This window comes from Phoenix dactylifera, chromosome 16 (genome assembly GCF_009389715.1).
Source record: "Phoenix dactylifera cultivar Barhee BC4 chromosome 16, palm_55x_up_171113_PBpolish2nd_filt_p, whole genome shotgun sequence".
Classification (NCBI taxonomy): domain Eukaryota; kingdom Viridiplantae; phylum Streptophyta; class Magnoliopsida; order Arecales; family Arecaceae; genus Phoenix; species Phoenix dactylifera.
Genome location: NC_052407.1, coordinates 9543006 through 9563631, shown reverse-complemented (window position 1 = coordinate 9563631; position 20626 = coordinate 9543006). Strand labels below are relative to the sequence as shown.

At 37.7% G+C, this 20626-nt stretch overlaps 2 protein-coding genes across 8 annotated transcripts in view; one reads left to right on the top strand and one right to left on the bottom strand.

Annotated features, from left to right (window-relative positions):
* The window catches only part of LOC103709817 (probable protein NAP1), a 56097-nt gene extending 45264 nt beyond the window's left edge, over positions 1 to 10833 (top strand). The window contains exons 19-24 of the mRNA XM_039114465.1: positions 410 to 535; positions 618 to 757; positions 834 to 930; positions 6408 to 7399; positions 8665 to 8877; positions 10341 to 10833. Of these exons, the coding sequence (XP_038970393.1) occupies positions 410 to 535; positions 618 to 757; positions 834 to 930; positions 6408 to 7399; positions 8665 to 8877; positions 10341 to 10833 (2061 nt within the window). The remainder of the gene's footprint in view (positions 1 to 409; positions 536 to 617; positions 758 to 833; positions 931 to 6407; positions 7400 to 8664; positions 8878 to 10340) is intronic.
* A 3026-nt stretch (positions 10834 to 13859) lies between these two features.
* LOC103709816 overlaps positions 13860 to 20626 on the bottom strand; it is a 30510-nt gene continuing 23743 nt past the window's right edge. For 2 of the 7 annotated variants that reach the window (XM_026805712.2, XM_008795318.4), the window contains exons 5-18: positions 18891 to 19205; positions 18308 to 18466; positions 18081 to 18230; positions 17729 to 17926; positions 17445 to 17627; positions 17161 to 17343; positions 16879 to 17061; positions 16592 to 16774; positions 16310 to 16495; positions 16165 to 16200; positions 15815 to 16005; positions 15675 to 15710; positions 14532 to 15528; positions 13860 to 14362 (exon numbers count right to left, since the gene is read on the bottom strand). In XM_026805712.2, the coding sequence (XP_026661513.2) occupies positions 15936 to 16005; positions 16165 to 16200; positions 16310 to 16495; positions 16592 to 16774; positions 16879 to 17061; positions 17161 to 17343; positions 17445 to 17627; positions 17729 to 17926; positions 18081 to 18230; positions 18308 to 18466; positions 18891 to 19205 (1846 nt within the window). In that variant the 3' untranslated portion in view covers positions 13860 to 14362; positions 14532 to 15528; positions 15675 to 15710; positions 15815 to 15935. Of the gene's footprint in view, positions 14363 to 14503; positions 15529 to 15674; positions 15711 to 15814; positions 16006 to 16129; positions 16201 to 16309; positions 16496 to 16591; positions 16775 to 16878; positions 17062 to 17160; positions 17344 to 17444; positions 17628 to 17728; positions 17927 to 18080; positions 18231 to 18307; positions 18467 to 18890; positions 19206 to 20626 lie in introns of all 7 variants that reach the window. The other 5 variants (XM_008795322.4, XM_026805709.2, XM_026805710.2 and 2 more) reach the window with 5 other exon arrangements.

Below are 20626 nucleotides of genomic sequence, written 5' to 3'. Positions count from 1 at the left end.
GCAGCAAAACTCGAAATATTTTAAGGGCTGGGCAGCTCACAAAGATTGTATTCATCAAAGAACATTGATTTTTCTTTCACTCCCAAAATGTAGAATAGCAAATTATGTTTTTTGTTCTTTTATACACAATAAATAATAATGACATGTGAATAAACACCCTAGGTTGCTGTAAAATCAAAGGAAATCAGCATTTGTGATGCCACCTTTTTTCGTGTTTGTGTTACAGCTACAAGAGAACTTATACTAATCTATGCTTAGACGTTGTTGGCTCCCAATAACACTCTTGTACCTCTTGAGAATTTGCATCTTTTTACTGAATCCATTATCTGATGTGAATCTTTAAGGACTTCTATTACGACCTCTCCAAGCAAATTGTAAGATATTGACTCTTCTTCTCTGACCTATGTAGTTGAACAAAATAGGCAGAGATGCGATTTTATATGTTGAGTCACTTATTGAATCCATCATGGGTGGCTTGGAAGGTCTGATTAATATTCTGGACTCAGAAGGTGGATTTGGTTCTTTAGAGATGCAGGTATGCATGTTAGTTGTCTCTGGGTATTTATTCTCAGGTCGCACTTCTTCCAATGTCTGGACTAATTATGCTGAATATTCAGCTTGTTCCAGAGCAGGCAGCTATTCGTTTAAGTAGTGCAGTCAAAAATTCAACATCCTTTCTTAAATCGCCCAAAGGCATATCTGGTTTGCTAGCTCCAGGACATGAGAGCTATCCTGAAAAAAATAATTCTGTCAAAATGTAAGTCAGGTTACTCTAATTTTAGGTGTCCAGGATTTTAGAATGGACAACTGATTTATAATTGCCTTAATAACAGGTTAGAAGCTGCCATGCAGAGGTTGACGAATCTTTGTTCTGTTCTGAATGACATGGAACCAATATGTGTTATGAACCATGTTTTCGTTCTCCGAGAGGTATGTACCCCATCTCTTCATATTTTGTTAGATTGACACATGGCATTTGCAACTATCATAAAACAAACTAGCATCATTGTCATGGTTTCATTCACATGCACTACTAATCATTTCAACCTATTCTAGTTTTAAACCTAGTAAACACTTTGACGTTGACTAACATGCAAGATCTTTTTTTTTTCGTGTGTTGTATTCCTGTAAGTTTTAAGACGATATTTTCCAGTGAGCATAGAATCAAATTTGAACACAAATTTGCACAAATTTTATTGAAGCATTTTTTTCATCAGAACATATAAACTTGGTCAGAAATCAATTCTTGACTTAAAGAACAAAGAATGTATTGAGGTTTTCATTATCAGAGAATTGTTATTAAGCCCATTGGCATGTATAACTACAATTTGTAGTCAGTATATAGAATCTTCTGATTGCGCATCCAATTTAGTGACTATCTCTAATCTCTCCAAACTTCTTAAATCAGCTTGTTGAATTAACCTGCAACATTTGTTGATGGCTAATTCTTTGTGTAAGGACATTAATTGTGTACAAGGCTTAATTATAATCGATTTTCATTGTTTCTTTTCTATAGGCTGCATCCAGGATTGACGGAACCCCCTGAACCGGGCGGTTCTAGCCGTCCCGAATCATACCCGTGGCTCACCGGTACAACTCCGACAATAGAAACGAAATTCGTTGCCGGAGCTGGAGAAGGAGAAGGAAAGAGAGAGCTGGCAAGGGAGGGAGGGAGAGAAAGAGAGGGCGAGACGTCGGCAGAGTGCCGGCGGAGTCCGGCGTCGAAGGGCGGCGAAAGGTGGCCACGGTTAGCGGCCACGGCCTCGCTTTCCGCGGCCGAGGCCGGCCTCTGCGGGCCTCCTCCGACCTCTGTTAGCACTCGCCGGCGTCCGCCACCCTCCTTCGGTACGAAATAGGGTCAGCGGTCGCGGCCTCGCTTTCCACGGCAGAGGCCGGCCTCTGCTAGCCTTCGACGGCCTCCTCCGACCTCTGTCAGCACTCCGTCGGCGTCCGCCACCCTCCTCTGTCCCTCCTTATCCCGCTCGATCTCTCTTTTCCTCTATCCCACGGTTCCTCTCTCAGTACGGGCCCGGCATGGCCTGTACCGAGTCGTCCCGTCGGAGAACCGATACCGGTTCCTCCAACCTTGGCTGCAACCAATGGTCTAACTTAACATGAATTTCAATGGTAATTCGATAAAATTAGAAGAACAGATGTAAGGAGGGAAGATAATCTTTGCTCCTATTGAAGACTTCATTTTCACCTTATCATCTTGTATATAATATAATATTTTATGGAAATTCATAAGGCTTGAGGAATCCATTTCTAGAAATTGGTTAGAATAATTTTGTCGACCATTTTCTTTTTAATATGGTTGTGTAAATTTTAGAAACAATAACTTGAGAGTGCTTGAAGCAAGGTTTTGAATACCATTACAAATCCTGTGCCATTTTTCCATCAGAATGGCATGGTACCGATACCAACTGTACATACTAAAACTGAATCAAAAAAAAAAAGAAAACTACCATACACACCAGTATGATACCATTGATACGTACCGATACCACCTGTTTGAACCAGTACCAATAAGTATGGCTCGTACGTATTAGTACACTAGGTTTTAGCATCTCGATGTCCATACTGTTCCAGTGTCATGTTGGAATGATGCGGTGCTAGTCATACAATCTTGTTCCGATGGTTTTTGAAACCATAACTTGGAGCAACTAAAATCAAATAATATTTCTTGAATTGGTATTCCAATGTTTTATTGGAATTAGATGTATAAAATCCAGTAAAAGAATAATGCAGAGTGCAGAGTCCTTGTAATACCAAATCTGATGCTCTCCTTTCTCACAACCAAGCTATCCTTGGTGGCCTTCTGATGCACCCCTAGGGAACCTCATAAGTGACGCCGCACAAATATGATAATCCCTAACTCAAACTTATGCAAACTTATACGCTATAGACAAACACCAGAAAATATGATGCTATGCAGCACGAAATAGCAATATGAAAACTATGATTAAGAAACTACCAGGTTTGGAACTCAAACTACAACCTGTTCTAATGCAAAGAAAATGCTTGACATAGATGCCTAATGCCACTCACTGAAATCAGATTTGGACAATAGCTTCTCACAAATAAAGCATAAAATCTTGCGGCAAAAGTATCAGAATTAACAGAATCCTTTGAAAGATGCGAAGCAATGGATCTTTGTTAACCTAGGTTGTCCAAATCTAGTCTATTGCCATTTCTTGCTCGTAAATCTTGTATGGAAGCCCAAGATCAAAGAACTTTTCAGTTGCAGTAGGAATTGACATGCTTCAAGTACTAGGTTTAAGATCTGCTGATTTACTGCAAGGTTTCAAGAACCAAAGAAAGAGGGCTAACAGGTCTGCAGAATCACATAGATCAGGTTTTGGACAGATCAAGGCTTGAAATAGGTGTTGCTTGACAGTAGTAAAGTAACTGCTTTGAGTGTGGGGTGTTTGCTTTAGACTGTAATGTGGCAGAAATGAAGAAAAGAAAAGAAAGACCAGAGAAACACAGCGAGGAGATATTATTGAGAAGGAAGAAGACGAGAAAACAAACCGATGTCCCACTAGTTCAGTAGGGGATCACTCCCTAGGGCCTCACATCCACATTCCACACCTCACATGCAGAGAAAGGAGAAAGAGAACCTTCATTGACAAAAATTCTTCATATGACATCCATATACAAACCTTGAAACAAAGAAGCCTTAAAAAGGCATGGTAACATAGTGTTACTGTTCACACTACAATGCACAAACAGTAACATAAGGTTACTCTTCAATAACACGTTTGACTAAACTATTCAGTTAAATTCAGTCCTTTTCACATTTTACTAAACCAAACATGGATTAAAATACAAAATATAATTAAAATAAAAAATAAATGACCCTAAGATTCCAAAGTTGACAAACTCTAGTGATGCTCAATGATATATGCGAAGCTCTCATCGTAGCGCCAAGTCATCCAAGTCAATCCAAAGGCTAGGATGTGACTCGAAATCCATCGTGATCCCTATCACCCTTCCTCTCCTTAGAAATGGTATCAGAGCGGATCCGGACAATGGCCCATATGGACTAGAGATTGGATTTTTGCTTTTTGGTACTTGTGATTGGATGTGAATGGGTTTAGATCCTTAGTCTGGCAAGGATGCCAAGGCTTAAATGAGGGAGCATGTGAGGATCCATGCGGGTGTGTGTTTAGTCCCACATCGGTTATGCACTGGGTAGGATCTTGGATACTTATACAAGACCAAGGAATTCAAATAATACTTTCTTGCTAATTTTTTTCAGTGAGGTCCTAGGTCATTACAACTTTTTTTTCTCTCTCACACACGTGCATGAGCTAGTAGAGCTAAAGAAAGGCTGGAGGATTTGTCTCTATAGAGTTGATTCTAAGGCAAACAAGCAGAAAAAAGAATTCAGATCAGAGTGAGATCAGTTGTTTGTTTACCTGAATTTCAGATTGTGTGGGGATCATGATAAAAAAAAAGTTGCTCCACATTAAATACATAGACATTGTTTTCTTCCTGCCTTTATAAAAAATGGTTTTTCTACAAAGCATAGACCTTGTTCCTATTGTATATTCAATTACACATCTAAATTATAAAAAAAAATCCAAATACATGGAAAAAAAAGTTGTTCTTTGATTCATATGGTCATATTTGCAGTGTATTATGAATTTCTTTTGTGTTGTGGAGGACAAATTCATTGTTGGTGATTTTGTAGGTTTGTAATGTAATACTTGTATATAAGTTGGTGTAAACAAAAAGTTAAGTAACCATGCCCTTCCCTTTCATCCCAACTCCTACCACCATCACCCTACGCATGCACAAGTAAATAAGAGTTCAAAAAACAATTTCATCAATTGATTTCATTCCCATAACAAACATATCAATGTGCTTAGGGTGCCCCTGGGAAGATCCTCCTACTTGCCTAGGTACTGGGTGAACATTTGTTTTTATCATATGTGTATGTCAAACAAGTTCATGTTTCATTTATGCATGTATGATTTGCTCGTGTGTACATCATATATTTGAGGGATTATGGTGTAGAATAAGTATTTTCTTTCAAGCAATTGCCAAGGATTTAAATCTTTGAGATCTCGGCCATCTCAGAGGGTTACCAATACCAATATGAACTGAGATCTCAGTTTTTACCTCGTGAGATTGGACGTTTCAAAAAAATAGGAAAATACCCAGATCTTGGAGATCTTGGACGATATTATGGAAACTGATATATCCAAGATCTCAGTTAAAATAGAAATCATGGGTTTACTTCCAAATTGAACAAATGATTTAAGATCTTAATGACTAAAATATGAATTTAGAATCTTAAAAAGCACATTAGGTTTGGCTGATATTTTCCTATTGTATCGGCCATTAAAATCAAGGCCAAGATATAGATTTTATCGTATCGGTGACAGCCTGAAATTCTGATATTAATAAAAACCAATATCCCGGCACAGATATTGTTCGAGATGAAAAATATGGTGACTGCGTCAGTTGATTACATCATACCAGCTCTTAATCTGTCTGGTCATGGTAGAAGACCTGACATGATTGACTCGCTGCTTGCATGCTCTGAGTCAGAGTTCCGAGGAGCTGTTGTCTGGATTTATTGCTAAAACCGAAACATAGTGTTGGTTTATAGGAGTATCTGTTTTCTGGCATCAACTTTGTTGAACCTGATACTTTATAAGACCCAGAAACAAGCTATATTTTCTTATTGCATCTGTACAGCTGTTTGGAGATTGTACGCTACGCTTGTTCATTCTTTTGTACTTTATAATGTACTTTCCTGAAGTCATTGTAAGCATTAGCAACAAATCCTGTGTCTTATTCCTTTCTTAATTCTTAAAGTACATGGTCAGTTTAGCTAACTAATTGCAAGTCCAAGTCCACCATGAAAAAGGAATCTGATCCCAAATTGCTTGCTAATTTTCACTTCATCTTTTCGTTTACTTCTTACATTAGTTTTCTCAAATTATTTATGGCCAGTATTAAGTTTGATATACTGAAATGTAGTTTATTCAATTCTGATCTACTCTCATTTTTAATGTCTAGTTGATTTCCTGGCTATATTGAAAATTATTGGTATCTAGATCTCATCTTTTCACGTGAAATTTACTCTGTTTGCCTTTTCCTTACCGTACCAAGGCGCGGAAGAAGTATGATAATGAAAATGAAATTTAAAGTCACTTTTCCTTCAGTGACAACTTTTTTTAATCTGTCAAAAATTCTTTTAATTAAACAGATCAATATGTATATGTATGTGTCTGTGTGTCTGCATGTATGTTATTTGAAAGATTGCCTAGGCTTTTTCCCTGTTTCACATTTCCTTCCTGATACCTCAAGAAATTCACCATAAATTGAAGCTGCCAGCATATGGCTTTTTGGAGGGTTAGTTAGTGTTAAGCTTATATGTACTCTTTCTGCAGTATATGAGAGACTGTATCCTAGGAAACTTTAGGAGAAGACTACTTGGGGTGCTGAGAACTGATAGTGGCCTCCAGCGTCCATCCATCATTGAATTGCTTTTAAGAAGACATGTCAGCATCATCCACCTAGCAGAGCAGCACATTAGCATGGACCTTACTGAAGGCATTCGAGAAGTTCTATTAACTGAGAGCTTCACTGGGCCTGTTTCCAATTTGCAGATGTTTGAAGAACCTGCAGACGTACAGACTGGATCTGCTGTGGAGATCATTGGCAATTGGTATAGTGAGAACATTGTTAAGGATATATCTGGTGCTGGAGTTGTGTTTATGACAACCCATAATTGCTTCAAGAGCTCACAACCAATAGGTGGATATTCAGCAGAGTCGTTTACTGATATAAGAGAACTCACAGCCTTTCTTCGTATTTTTGGTGGTTATGGATTTGACAGAATTGACAGGATGGTAAAAGAACAAACAGCTGCACTATTAAACTGTATTGATACCGCATTGCGGTCAAACCGTGAAGCCCTAGAGGGTTTTGCTGGAAGCATAAATTCTGGTGACCGGATTGAAAGAGAAGCAAATCTAAAGCAAATTCTGGATATGGAAACACTGATTGGATTTTGCATTCAGGCTGGGCAGGCAATAGCTTTTCGCAAGTTGCTTGTGGATGCTGCTGGAGCAGTGCTGGAAGAAAAAGCACCTCTCATTGTGTCATTACTGCATGGAGTAGCGAAGCAGTTACCAGATGAGATACCTGACAAAGATGGGATTTTAAGGTTGAGAAGGGTTGCAAATAGTATCGGTGTGATTGGTGAACATGATACAGACTGGATACATTCAATTATGGTGGAAGCAGGTGCTGCAAATGATAGTTCTTGGAGCTTGCTTCCATATCTTTTTGCTTCATTCATGATGTCTAATATCTGGAGTATGACTACATACAACATTGAGACTGGAGGATTCAATAACAACATACACTGCTTAGCAAGGTGAGTAGATTTCTTACATTGTACGAAGTTCATATATTATGTTTTACTTATTGAGAAACGATATGTTAATGCTAGGGCTGCAACTCGAGCAGATTGGGTCAAGTTGAGGACTATTCCCTGATCCAGCTCAACTATATATAACAACAACAAACTTGTTCTCTATTGGGACTTCTGAAACCAAACCCATCTTAAGCTAATTTGGGTTTGGATTGGGCTGCGTTGGGTCAGATTTATTGGGTTAGGTCGGATTGTATAGGTAACTTAAGATTTGGGAAAGGTTTCAGACATTTTTGTTGGCTTAGTATAGGTTGATCAGGATATTATTTGGGTGTACATATGCAATTTGTAACTTAATAGGATAAAACTATAGTTCAATAACATAATATAAAGTATTTTCTGTGAAACATAAATATATGTTGTTTATTTATTGGGTTGAGTTGGTTTGGGTTGTGTTCAGGTTTGTCTGTGATCGGGTTATGTTGGTTTAACCTCCATCCTAGCTCAATCCAACTAGGTAGCTGGTTGGATTTTTTTTTTTTTTTTTTTTTTGAGCCTTGCGCATATCAAGTTCATGAATACTCTAGTCCAACCCGACCAAGTTGAGCGGGTTGGGTTGCTTGAACTCAGGCTGAGCCCAACCGGAGTTGCACCCTGGTTCATATGCTCTCTATGAAGTTTATGAATTACTATAAAAAAGATTTAGTAGTATGAATTTGTGGAAGATAAATTTTCAAAGTTCTTCCACTGAAAGTTCTTTTTCAAATCATCGAAGCAAACTCCTTGAACACATTGTCTATGTTTTATAAGATGGAATCCATTGACTTGTGAACAGATAATATCTAGTAATTTGAATATCTAGTGATTAATTGATGGTAGTTTTGTAACATCAATAATCCAAAAAATTGAGAACAATTTGCTGTATTAAGTTAAAAACAAACTCAAATTTAACTAATTGATTTTTTTTTAAAGCATGGTCAAAAATATCTTGACTTCCGAAAAGACTGTAAAACATCCAATTTGACAATCAGTCTAGAACCACCCTAGAATCTTAATTCGGAGCATGCCAATGGAACTGACATAAACTAGGGCATTGAAACTATGATTTCATCATCTGCAACATGCCTTAATCTGTCTCTATACTGATTTATGATTGTGTTATTTTATGAACTGCCATTAGGCCAAAATTTTGAATGTATTATTGGCCGTGGTGCGCTACCTTTTGAATGCTACTATGAGATCATAATTGAATCTGGCTTTTTTTGCAGGTGTATCAATGCTGTGATTGGAGGAAGTGAGTATGTCAGGTCGGAAAGAGAAGAACAGCAAAGGCAATCTCTTTCAAATGGACATACCCATGAGATGCAAGAGCCTGAAATACTAGGCCATGTGGCTGTTGAAGCAAATATAAAATCTGCCATGCAACTCTATGTTAAATGTTCTGCAGCTGTTGTACTGGATTCATGGAGTGATTATAGCAGGTATTAAATTTGGTTATAACTCTGAACTCCTTGAGTATTAATTGCTGAGATGATCAGCCTAATATTATACATGCAGCAATCAACCCTTGAGTACCACAAGTTGTCTTCCTTTATCATTTCTTGAAAATTACCATATCCGCTTTCCATTTTAGGCCCCTTAGATCTTTCAGCCTCTTTAAAGGTCCTTTGACCTGAACCCAGGTTATCCTTATGGGTCCCTGTATGGTGTGCGTATGAGCTGCCTATGTTAGTTTCTGCTACTCTAGTAACTCTTGACATGAAACTGTTTGATGTTGCTTCCTATTTACCAGAGCCTTCAGGTAGAAATCATTCAAAATGCGCTGTTCATGCATATTATTTGTTGAAGTTGGCAGTTGCCTCTCTCTTGCTACCTTGGCTTGTTCCCTTTTCCCCCCAGCTTGGATTTGCCTTGTCAGATATTCTAGCACGATATTATCTGAGGCCTGTGGTCATTTAGGACTTATTTTCAAGATATAGATGTAACATCCCCTTCCTCCAAATCTGTAAAACTATTGAACTTTTTTCAAGATACAGATGTAACATCCCCTTCCTCCAACTGTGTAAAACAATTGTTTTCCCTAAAGTTAAAGGAATACAGATTGCAGTAGTATTGCCAGTCCTGTTGATATCATGCATAGTCTGCTTCTTGTCTCAGCGGCAAAATGGAATGACTTGGAGTTAACACATAGATCTCCTTGTAGTTCATGTCCCATTCTTTTATCAGTTGAGATTTGCAAATTGAATATTTTCGGGAATTTTCTAGTCGGTGATTCTGACTGAGGATACATCCATGAAAATTCCCACTGAAGTGCCTTTTGTGGGAAATCTGACATTTGGATAGAAAATGTGCTACTTTCTGTTCTGCCTCTTAACATTAGTACCAAGCTTTGCTTTAATCTTTTACTCTGTAGGCATGTTAGTAGGTCTCTTGCAACTTTCATTTGTCTAAATAGTGACAAAAATAAAGTGAGCACATCTTATTTATGGTACTGAAAGAATCAGTTCACTACCATCAGTCTAAAAAAAAAAAAAATAAAGGCAATGTTTAAAAGGAAAAGAATATATATCAGTTACTACTACTTTAGTCAATACCTTGATAATCACTTAGATTGTCATGTCCAAAACCCAAAACTAATGTCATCAATATCATAGACAAATTGAGGCGCTAAGTTATTCAAAACTGTGGTGCTGCCCTCTTAGAACCATGTTTTATTCTTTTGATCTTTGTCGATATGACGACACTTCTTGTAAAGACCTTGGTTACTTGAAGTAAGAGTGGGCATGGGAGCGAATTCAGGTGCAAGAGCCGTGGGGGGTGGATTTTCGGGATTGAACTTATGCAGGATTACGCAATTACAACCCATTCTATTAATATTGTGATTTTCGGGCTTATAACTGATGCTCCATATCATTTGATGAGCTTTTACGGGTGTCTCACACAGGTCATGCATTGTGCCAAAGCTGATATTTTTGGATCAGCTCTGTGAGCTCTCCTCTTATCTACCAAGAAGCACCCTTGAAATCCACATACCTTATACCATTCTCTGCTCAATATATCGGCAGCACTATGGGAATTCATCATCCATGATTACTGAACTTCTAGGGCCATCACCAAGACAGTCACCGGCAATCTCTCTTATGCATGCATCCCCTGCTGTCAGGCAGAACCGAGGTGATTTGACACCTCAGACTAATGCATATGACTCCAGTTATTTCATTGCATCGACACAACGGCAGGAGGAAGGTTATGGTGCAGAAAGTGTGAGGCTGAAGACTGGGGAGAAGCAACAGCATAATTTGAGAAGTTCAGGACCATTAGAATACAGTTCGAGCCGGAAAGTAAAGTTTGTGGAGGGATCGAGTTCTGGGGGCCAGGGACCTAGCCCATTGCCAAGATTTGCTGTGTCAAGATCTGGTCCTCTATCGTACAAGTAGAATGAAGAAGCTGAAGTAAGCTAATAGCGTTCATGGTAAGTTTTTTCTTTTTCCTTTTTTTTTTAGTTTTTTGCTTGTGTTAGCTGGAGGGAAATGGTATAAGCTTTTTCGATTTTATCTTCTAAGCTCTAGCGATCATGTACCTTGACTAGCATTCATGCATGCGGAGTGTGCAGGAAAACTAGCATAAATAGGCTCTCTCTCTCTCTCTCTCCACTTTCAACAGAAGTATAATTTGTAATTAATGTAGCGCAAAGCAATGATACAACCTCGGATTGAGATATGTTATTTTGGAAGTCGTTAAAATTACTTTTGGCTGCTAACTTGCAAATTTAGGGTTGTACTTGCCTCATAATTATTAAAATGTAAGTAGAGCACTGAGCTTCACAGTATGAAATATATTATTGTAAAATTGTTGAGAGCTTACTTGAGTAGCATTGCACATTTACTAAAAAATAATAACTAATATTCTAAGTTGAGAAATTGCCATGAACGCGTTCATCACATTCTGAATTATAACTTAATGTAGTATAAATCATGTGGAAAAACTGCAAGTATAATAGGATTTACAAAAGAAGTGGTTGCACAATTTTTTTTTGGAAAGTCAACTGTGCGAACAGTTCAATTTCTTCTTGAGTAGAGAATAATGTAGAGAAAATTTGCCCTTCCATTGAGATTTTACTCATCCTTTCGGAGTCTTTGTTGGGCCCATATCTTAGCAAATTTTCAAGGAATATATTGAAACATCGTGGATCTCTGCTGAAAACACAGATTATTTCAATGATCTGCTTCATTTCCAGAACTCATTTGGTCAAGAGAAATGGTATAGAACATTTTCATTATCCTATTAACCCATTAATATAATGTAATATCATTGTTTGGTGAAGCTAATGCATATTTCATATCCAAAGTAGGTGCTTCAAACTTCTGATGATTCAAGTTCTGTATTTTTAACTTAAGAAATCTTTTAACTAACGTTATTTAACGCTCTTACTGCATGGCAAGCTGCATCCTTACACTAGACAAAAAGCCATTGTTTCAATTTCCGTATATTTTTGTTGCTAATTAGCTACATGCGCAGATAGTGGATCCTTATTCAAAACAGAAGAAACTGTCAAGCAAACATTGTTGAAAACAAAAACATGGGGACTTAAAACCTTCCTTTATATTCTCCGGGCATGGACCACCGTCATGGCAGAAATGTTGTCAAGATAACTATTAGCATGGAACTTACCCTCGGTTTACATAATTACAGGCATGCTTGATCCTGAAACATTGAGACAGTGGCTTTGTCTGTGAAACCAAGAGAACTTAACTATCTTTAAGTGAAACCATCCTGACAGGCAGCATATCGTAGTTACTGGTGCAGTGAATGGTATTATTTTGGAAAATAAAACAATGATCTCTTATGCAGTTCTCTTATACCATTACAGGGAAATTTGAAAAGTTATCCGGAGCACTAAGAAAAATTTTGAAACGTGCAAGTATGTGCATTTAATATTTCTCTCGTTACTTTGTTATTCTCCAGACGATAGAAAACTGTTTCAATCTCAAATCACAAGGAACTATACAAACAAGAAAACATAGATTGAGAACAATGGTTCAACCAACAATTCAACCAACAATTCGGTGAGTTCATAGTTGTGCTTAAGCATCAGATTAATCTACTTCAGATGAACAATGGTTCGGTAATTATTTCGCACAATCTAAAGATTTTGATCATTCCAGTTACAACCATACCAAAACTTTATTAGAAAAATCTACCTCCACTGAGCTATTGAATTGATTGAGAATAGCGTGAAAAATATGGAATATAACATCGTGAGCAGAGTCTCTAATACAACATCACCCTGCCCTTTTCTTTTCCTATTTGAGCTAGTCTAGCAATTGCTTCAGCGTCTTTCAGATTCCAGATGGACCAAATAGTTTAAGGTCTCCCTGGTATGATTACAATTTTTGGTTTTGGTTAAAAACTAAAATACAAATATCAAGACGAAAAAAATGTTTCATAGAACCATTTTTTTTTTTTTACTTTTAGAATACTCGTTTGGTGTTTGGTTTTTGTTTCTGAAAGTAAAGTTTCTACGAAATACTATTTGCTCTAAAGTTGTGGATTTGAAAATTAAGCTGAGAAAATACTTTTGCTATGATAAATGACAATAAAAAATATTTCACTGTATTATACAGTAAAATATAAAAATAATATTATAAACTATTATATTATTATTATATAGTATAATATTATTTTTTATTAAATATTATTATACTATTTAAAATTGTTTTTGGAGATTTAGCAAGTGATGTCTACCTCCTCTAAAGCTTTGCTGAAGGAGACTAAAAGCTTTGGAGCATCCCACCTACCATCCTACTCTATGCAGAGTCTACTTTTCTTAAGTGTCATGAACTACATTTGGACCTCACTTTAGCATATCTAATGTGAGTTTTCAGGAATTTTGTCAAATGCTAATCCGATCCATCATCTATGATGAGCTGGAAAAGTTATATTTCAAATTGAACACACCCCCCTCTCCCAAAAAAAAAAAAAAAAACAAAAACAATTTTCTTCGGAATCAATACGGGCTTTATATATATTTTAGGCCATTGACAAGCAATAGAAATGTCCTATGTGATCTACATGACATATAAAGCACTTGCGTCAATAAAACAGAAGAGCATGATGAATGAGTCTAATCCCTAGAGTAGGTTAAGGAGAAAAGTGCATAATGACTAAACACAGCAATATCATGTGACACATTATATTTCAATATGCCAATCGAAAGAGGACTTGATATAAAGGTTTAATTTAATGGATATTTTTTATATCCGAACAAGCTCTTTATATATTTTTTAACTTATTTAGTTGACAGATTCATTCTCATCTTTACTTCTCTAAACCAGTATCAAATTTTCCACGTTAAACCATTTTTTCAGATATTCATGTTGCTATAGTTAATGATCTGTTTGAATGTCACTATAAAAGTTTCACAACCCATTTCTTTTGCAGAACCAAGAAATAGTAAAATATATTTCGAGTCACATCAAACTTTTTTTCCTTTTGGGTTAACATGCCAGACGATTGATTTTACTTCATTGATTTTCATGAGTTTACTGTTTCAAGTCAAAGAATTTTCAAATATAAAGTGTTGAAAAAGATAAGTGCCGCAAAAGATATGTCAAATAAGCAGGGGGGAAAACAAAAGGACAGATAAAAACAACGAAAATTTGTGTCAATCATTTTTCTTTTCTTTTCTTGCATTTTCCTTTGTAAAGCAACGAGACAGGAAAGTCGTTAACATTGCAAGCTCTCAGAAATTCCTTTTTGTCTTCACCTTTTCTCAGCAGTTTCTTAGCAAACCGCGAACCTTCTAATATCTTAGATCAATCGTGTATTCCTTCGCATTGCCACTGTGGTTCTATCTATTTGAGCTCCATATGCACCTCTAGTCACCATCAAATATCCACTATTAGGCTGACAGCCGCTGGATTGCATTAAGAAAGTGCATCATCAAGAGCCCTCCAAAACCCTTGGCTGCATACAGTAACCAGGAAATATCAGTTTAAATGCAGACAAACATCATCTGAGAGGAAAATGAACCTGGCAAACTAATTATGAGCATGAAGCAACTGACTCTCTAGCATTAGCAAAATGATCAGAAGAACAGTGCATTACATCAATAGACCAGGAGGAAATGCTCTACCTAGCCCCTGTTTGTAAAGACAAAAAGCTTGTGTATTTCTACACAGCATTCAACCAGAAAAAGGGCAACGACAACTCTCATCAATGGTGCATCAATTAAATACATGATGTTGGCACTGCAACAACAGTTGTTGGACCTGCAAAAAACTGATTGTTTCAAAATCCAAATGCATGCCCACAGCGCAGTTTTCAGAACTCACAGTACTGAGATTCAGTCTCGTCATCCTTCACCATTCCATCTGTTGATTCATGTCATTGCCTAATGCCTAATGTTTACAAATCCTTCTGTTCCAAGTTCATAGAATTAAGTAATCTCAGATTCCAATTTGCAAAGAAATTGGCATGACTCCCATCCTTCGTGCATCTTCTCATTTACTTGTTCATGGCAAGAAATCCTTTTCCTTGATTAGCAGGGTTCCATGGACCCGCCTCCATCACAACAATCCCATGACAGTCTGCAGTCTCAGAAGCTGAATTGTTTAGAAGCTCCAGAGCTTTATGGCAGTCAGCTGATTGGAAATTTTCATCCATGCCATGAATCACCTCGAGCCATTTTTTTGTCTTCATTTTCTCAATGCCATTAATCTCAAAAGGGTCCCCAGCATTCTGCGCTACAACTTGGTTATCCAAGCATTCTCGTCTTCTTTTCGCCTTGCTAAGCGACATGGGAACAAGTAATGCATCATACTCTCCAGCTCTAGTATCTTCTTCACAATGAATTTCTTTTTCTGTGTTCAATTGGGGAACTTCATTAGTGTTTGTTTCACCCTCAGGAGCACCAGTTCCTATGACATCAAGCATTCCATGTTCCAGCTGACACACTACCCTGTTAGCCTCTGGTAGTTCACTAAAAATAGGCTTTTCGAGAATCACATTTGCTGACCCTTTCTCCATTGAAATGATATTGTTTCCTTTTATGATACTATCTGTCAAAGAAAGTTCTTCTAGAGATCTCTCTTCTTGCCCTAGCACTCGGGTAGCTTGTTCTGGAATTCATGCTGTAAAATCAAGCAAAACAAATGGACAGAAAAGTAGGTAGCCAGTAATTGCAAATACATAGAAATTTAAATTTTCTTCCATTATACTGATCAAAGGAAAGATAGAAATCTACAGACAATCCAGAAAGAATTTGAAGCTGACTTACTTAGAGTGCACCCTTTCATTACTAGCCACAGTTCCTCTGTGTTCGAGGATGTAATAGTTGCAAGACATATATTAAGTTAGAAAGTTTACCAACAAACACTCTAAAACTAAGAAACACATTGTAAAGCTAAGAAATAATACCTTAATGTTTGGTTTCTTACCCTCTTGGCACTCCTAATTCCAACAGCTGGAGACCCTAACCTTGAAATAAGTGAACCGTTGCTAATATTTTCAGCATCAGGATAATTCACCACACTATCTGTTACTTTATTTTCTGTCGGACATCTCTTTCAGCACTAGACTTCTTGGATAGCATCAGCAGTGGACCATCGCTACCACATGAACATGGAAAAGGAAAAGTTAAGCAGCTTGCATGTAAGTACTTCCTTTTATAAGTCATTGAAAACAAGAAAAGAATGAATTAAGTGAAATTAGTCAAAGATTTAGCTTTTGTACCATAAGAAGATGAGTAGCACTCAAGTTAAACTTACTAGGAGGCCACCTTTTGAGCCTCAGCTTCGGGTCCTCTGTGCATCAAAGGTCAAGGTTGTCCAACAAAATTAATCAGTGAATTTTGAGGGCAATATATTTTGGTATGTAAAACAAAATGAAGTGTCTTAAACTGTAATGCCTTACCTTAAGGTTTTCTTCCTTGTCCTTTTAATGTTCCCACTTTCAGCATTATTAGAATTTACAATGGGTACAAGAGATGCATCAGCAGGAATGGTATCAGCATAAGAATCTATCACCGTGTCAACTGTTGTTCTATTTTCTTCATGAAACCTTCTGGACTTAGCTTTAGATTTATTGTGTTGATTACAACTGTATTATTGCAAATAAACACCAAAAAAAGGATAATGTGTTGGGATATTATATTACAGTGCACAGCTAAAAGCAAAGTCTCTTAGTCCATAATACCTCAATGTTCTCTGAGCTGTCCTTTTATTGCCCCCACACTCGGCAGTACTAAAATTTACATTAGGCACAGCAGATAAGCCAGCAGGAACTATATCACCAGTAGAATTTACCATAGCATCTGTCTCTAGATTTAGTTTAACAAACCTTCTTGATTTAACTCTTGACTGATTGGGTTGATTATCACTGGAGCATTGGAAGTGAAATACAAAAACAAGAAAAAAAAGAAAATCTTAAAGACGCTATATTTCAGCAGAGAGCAGAGAGTGAAGTGTGTTAAATCATAATACCTTGATGTTCTTTTGCCAGTTCTCTTAATGCTCCCATTTTCAGCAGTATTAGAATTTGCACTAGGTACAAGAGATAAGTCAGCAGGAGCTGTTTCAGTAGAAGAATTAACCATGCCATCAGCCATTATATTTTTTTTACAAGATTCTCTAGATTTGACCATTGAATTATTGCGTTGATCACCACTGTAGGCAGCATAGAACACCATATGGAAAGTAATGTTAAGGAAATTGAAATACAAAGCAAGCAGGAAAACAACTAGGCAAGTTTGTAAATTCATCAACCTTAGCATCTTCTTCCTTGTCCTCTTAATTCTCCCACTTTCAGCAGTAGTAGTACTTACAATATGTACAAGAGATTTGTCAGAAGGAACTTTATCGGCAGAAGAATTTACCATTCCATCTGCTGTAACATGTTCTTTAACAGATCTGCTTGATGTAGCTCTCAACTTCTTAGGTTGATCATCACTGCAAAACCAGCCAAATAAAACACCAGGTAATCAGAAAAAAGAAGTTCAAAGCAAAACTCTAATGAGCAGAAAGAAGTGAAAATTCTTGATTCAAGACACCTTGATTTTTTCTTCCTTGACCTCTTACTGCTCCCACCACCAGCAGTATTAGAATTGATGCCACAAACAAGAGCTGAGTCAGCAGGAACCGCATTGGTAGAAATATTTATCACACCATCTGCTGTAGAAGTCTCGTTAAAAGATCTCTTGGACTTAACCCTAGACTTCTTGGGTTGATTATCACTGTAATATTGGAAAAGAGAAACATGAAAAAAAATCAAAATCCAGAAGTTGATCCCCGAAAACAAACATATAGGGGTAAGCAAGGAAACTTAATGTAATACCTCGATCTTTTCTTTCTAGGTCTCGTACCATCATCATTTTCAGCCTCCGAAAAATTTACAAGTGGCGTGAAGTCATTGGGACCAATTGTCGGCCGTTCACTCTCCCGATCCACAAAATTGGATATAAGAACAGTTCTCTTCATCTTCCTAGCAGCTTGTAGTAATGGTACTTCATGAGGAAGTAAAACCTTCCATCTCCTGCATCCCCAAAAAAGAAATTATTAGTGTGCAGTCTGGAACCAACATATGTCTCTGAGAATCACATAGCACAACAGTTAAAATGCAGAACATGACTGAGGCTTCTAGTTGTCCTGAAAAGGTTTAAAGTGATGGTATTTCATGATTCTTTTACCTTCTACACTGGCTATCAGTACGTGGAGGCACACAAGTTGCAACCTTCGACCAACAATATCCATGTTCAGCTATTGCTGCCAATAGCTTGGCATCTTCTTCTTCAGTCCATGCTTTCAGATTCAAAGATGGATCTAGACAATTAAGCCACCTGTCACCAGAAAAGAGCACTTCATGATCATAGATAATGTCAGAATAAATAATGTCACAAGGCAACTCTAAAATTACCTTTCTCTGCATTGAACCTGTGTCCGACCAGGGGCAAACTGAGCTATCTTATTCCAATTTTTGGCCCCAAAAAGCATTACTGCTACTTTCAGATGCTTGTCCTCATCCACAGACCACCTCCCCACCTTTCTCCTATCAGGGTTCAGGGATTTTCTCCACCTGCACTTAATGGGATCGTAGAATTCATTATGGTAATGCCCACAAATACATCAGAAACACAACATTAAGAAAACCGAAAAATATTGAGCCTAGGTAGTTCAATAATGGACTCAAAATTAGATAACTCCATGAGAATCTTGCATCAATAATCTTACTGAAAATGATTGCAGTTGACTTAATGGAGAAATGGTGTTTTCTAGTACATGAATAAACCACAATAAGGCATGCATATGATATGAGATGACCTTCAAGTAAATGGTTGTATAAATCTATTGAATGAAAAACATAATGCTGTATTGCTTAGAATAAACATCAACAAGGTGAATGGTATTGTGTGATGCATGTAGCAAATAATAAGAATATGAAAAGAAAACTGTTTTGAAAAAAAATCAAAATTGAAATAGTATATGAGACAGATACTTGCCTATTAGAACATTGAGGACCCGTGCGGCCTTCTAGATTAGAAGCCACAAGCTGCCAGTTATTATCACCAAAACTTTCTACAGCTGCACGAAGTTTAGCATCTTCATCTTCTGTCCAATCCTTGTTCAGAATATGAGGATTAAGACTCCGTTGGTAACGTGCCAGGCACTGAAAGGGAGTTCTATTTGATCCCAATGCAATTGAAATATCAATCCAATTATAAACCCCACTTTCCTGGACAATAAATAGAAGCTTCTTATCCTCCAGTATGGTCCATGGGTTGTGATTAACCATTGGGTCTTCACAGTTCAACCACCTGAATGGCAAATGGATGGAAAAGGAGAAAACACCTAAATTGGTTAACAGCTTTAAGAAAGGTGAGAAAATTAAAAAAAAAGAGGAAATTTTCATGTAAGGTAGAAAAGGATGTAAATGTTATATAGCTAGGCATCAGAACAATTTTTAGTTTCAGACTGAAAGAACACTAGAGGCAAATATGTTATACAGACAATGACTGGTGGAAATCAAAATTTTAAGAGACTCTTCTTTGCTTCATGTAACAACCTGCAACCATTGTGATTCACAGGACCAATAACAACAGCTAATTGGGTGATGAAGAGCTTGCTAGTTTATGCAATGCTTTGCTTACTCTTAACAAAAAGGGCACAAAGCTGTTTAGTTGGTCATTTTCCAGAGCAAAACTACCTACTTTCTTGGATTCCACAAATATCAGGATGATGGATACATTTTCACTTTTCCATTAAGACAAAATAAAGGTTCACCTACAAAGACAAATCGGCCAACACTTCAGAACTTGTACCAAAAGCTGCAGGATAATCCAAAATGATTGGGAGAACAAAAGCGATCATAACAAAAGGCACCTGTAAAAACAATTAATAATTAGATCAAAGATTTTACTCAACCATGGGGCATGCAAGCCCATGACTGGGACAGGTAGACATGCACCATCTCGGAAAGAGGGGGGAGGGGGGGGGTTGGGGGGAAGAGGACTTGAGAGACCGTATGCTTGGAGCATGAAACTGCATTAACCCATGTCAAACCAGCACTCGTTCGTATGGGGCAGACTGCTCAATATGGAGTAGCTCAACCAGTACAGACCTAGATCCAGGTGTTGGTATTGGCTCTAGACAGTACATGCCAGCTAGCATGGGCTTGCGACTGAAACTAAGGTTTAGCTAACTATTTGACAAGTGTAAGAACTGAGAACCGCATGGTCTAGAATTATATAGAGTGCAGGTCACTGTATTTACATAACTAACAAGAATTCAAGTGTCAATGCTGATGGGTGTGCAGGCCACAGGCCAGAATGGCATCTGCCATCCTATGTCACGTCTTTCCATACCAACAAATGATAAGCCTTGCCAAAACACAATGTATATATAAGCATATATACATGTTCATACATACGTATGCATATATGTATGTATGCATCTATATATATTTTTTCAAGGTACGCGGTACCGACCGAACCGACGTACCGGTAGAGACCGGTACCGGTTGGAACCGGTACTGAACCGGTTCAGAAAAAAAAAAAAAAATGTGCGGACGCCTGCACGGATGCGTTATGCCACAAAGTGGCATTAAAAGCCCACGCGGGCTGCCCCGTTTGGGCTCGCTATCCCGCGCGGCAAGCCCGCACGGCGAACCGCGCGCTGCGCGTGGATACGCAGTTCGCACCACGTGGAATGCGCGCGAGCACGAGTCGGCGACGCATTT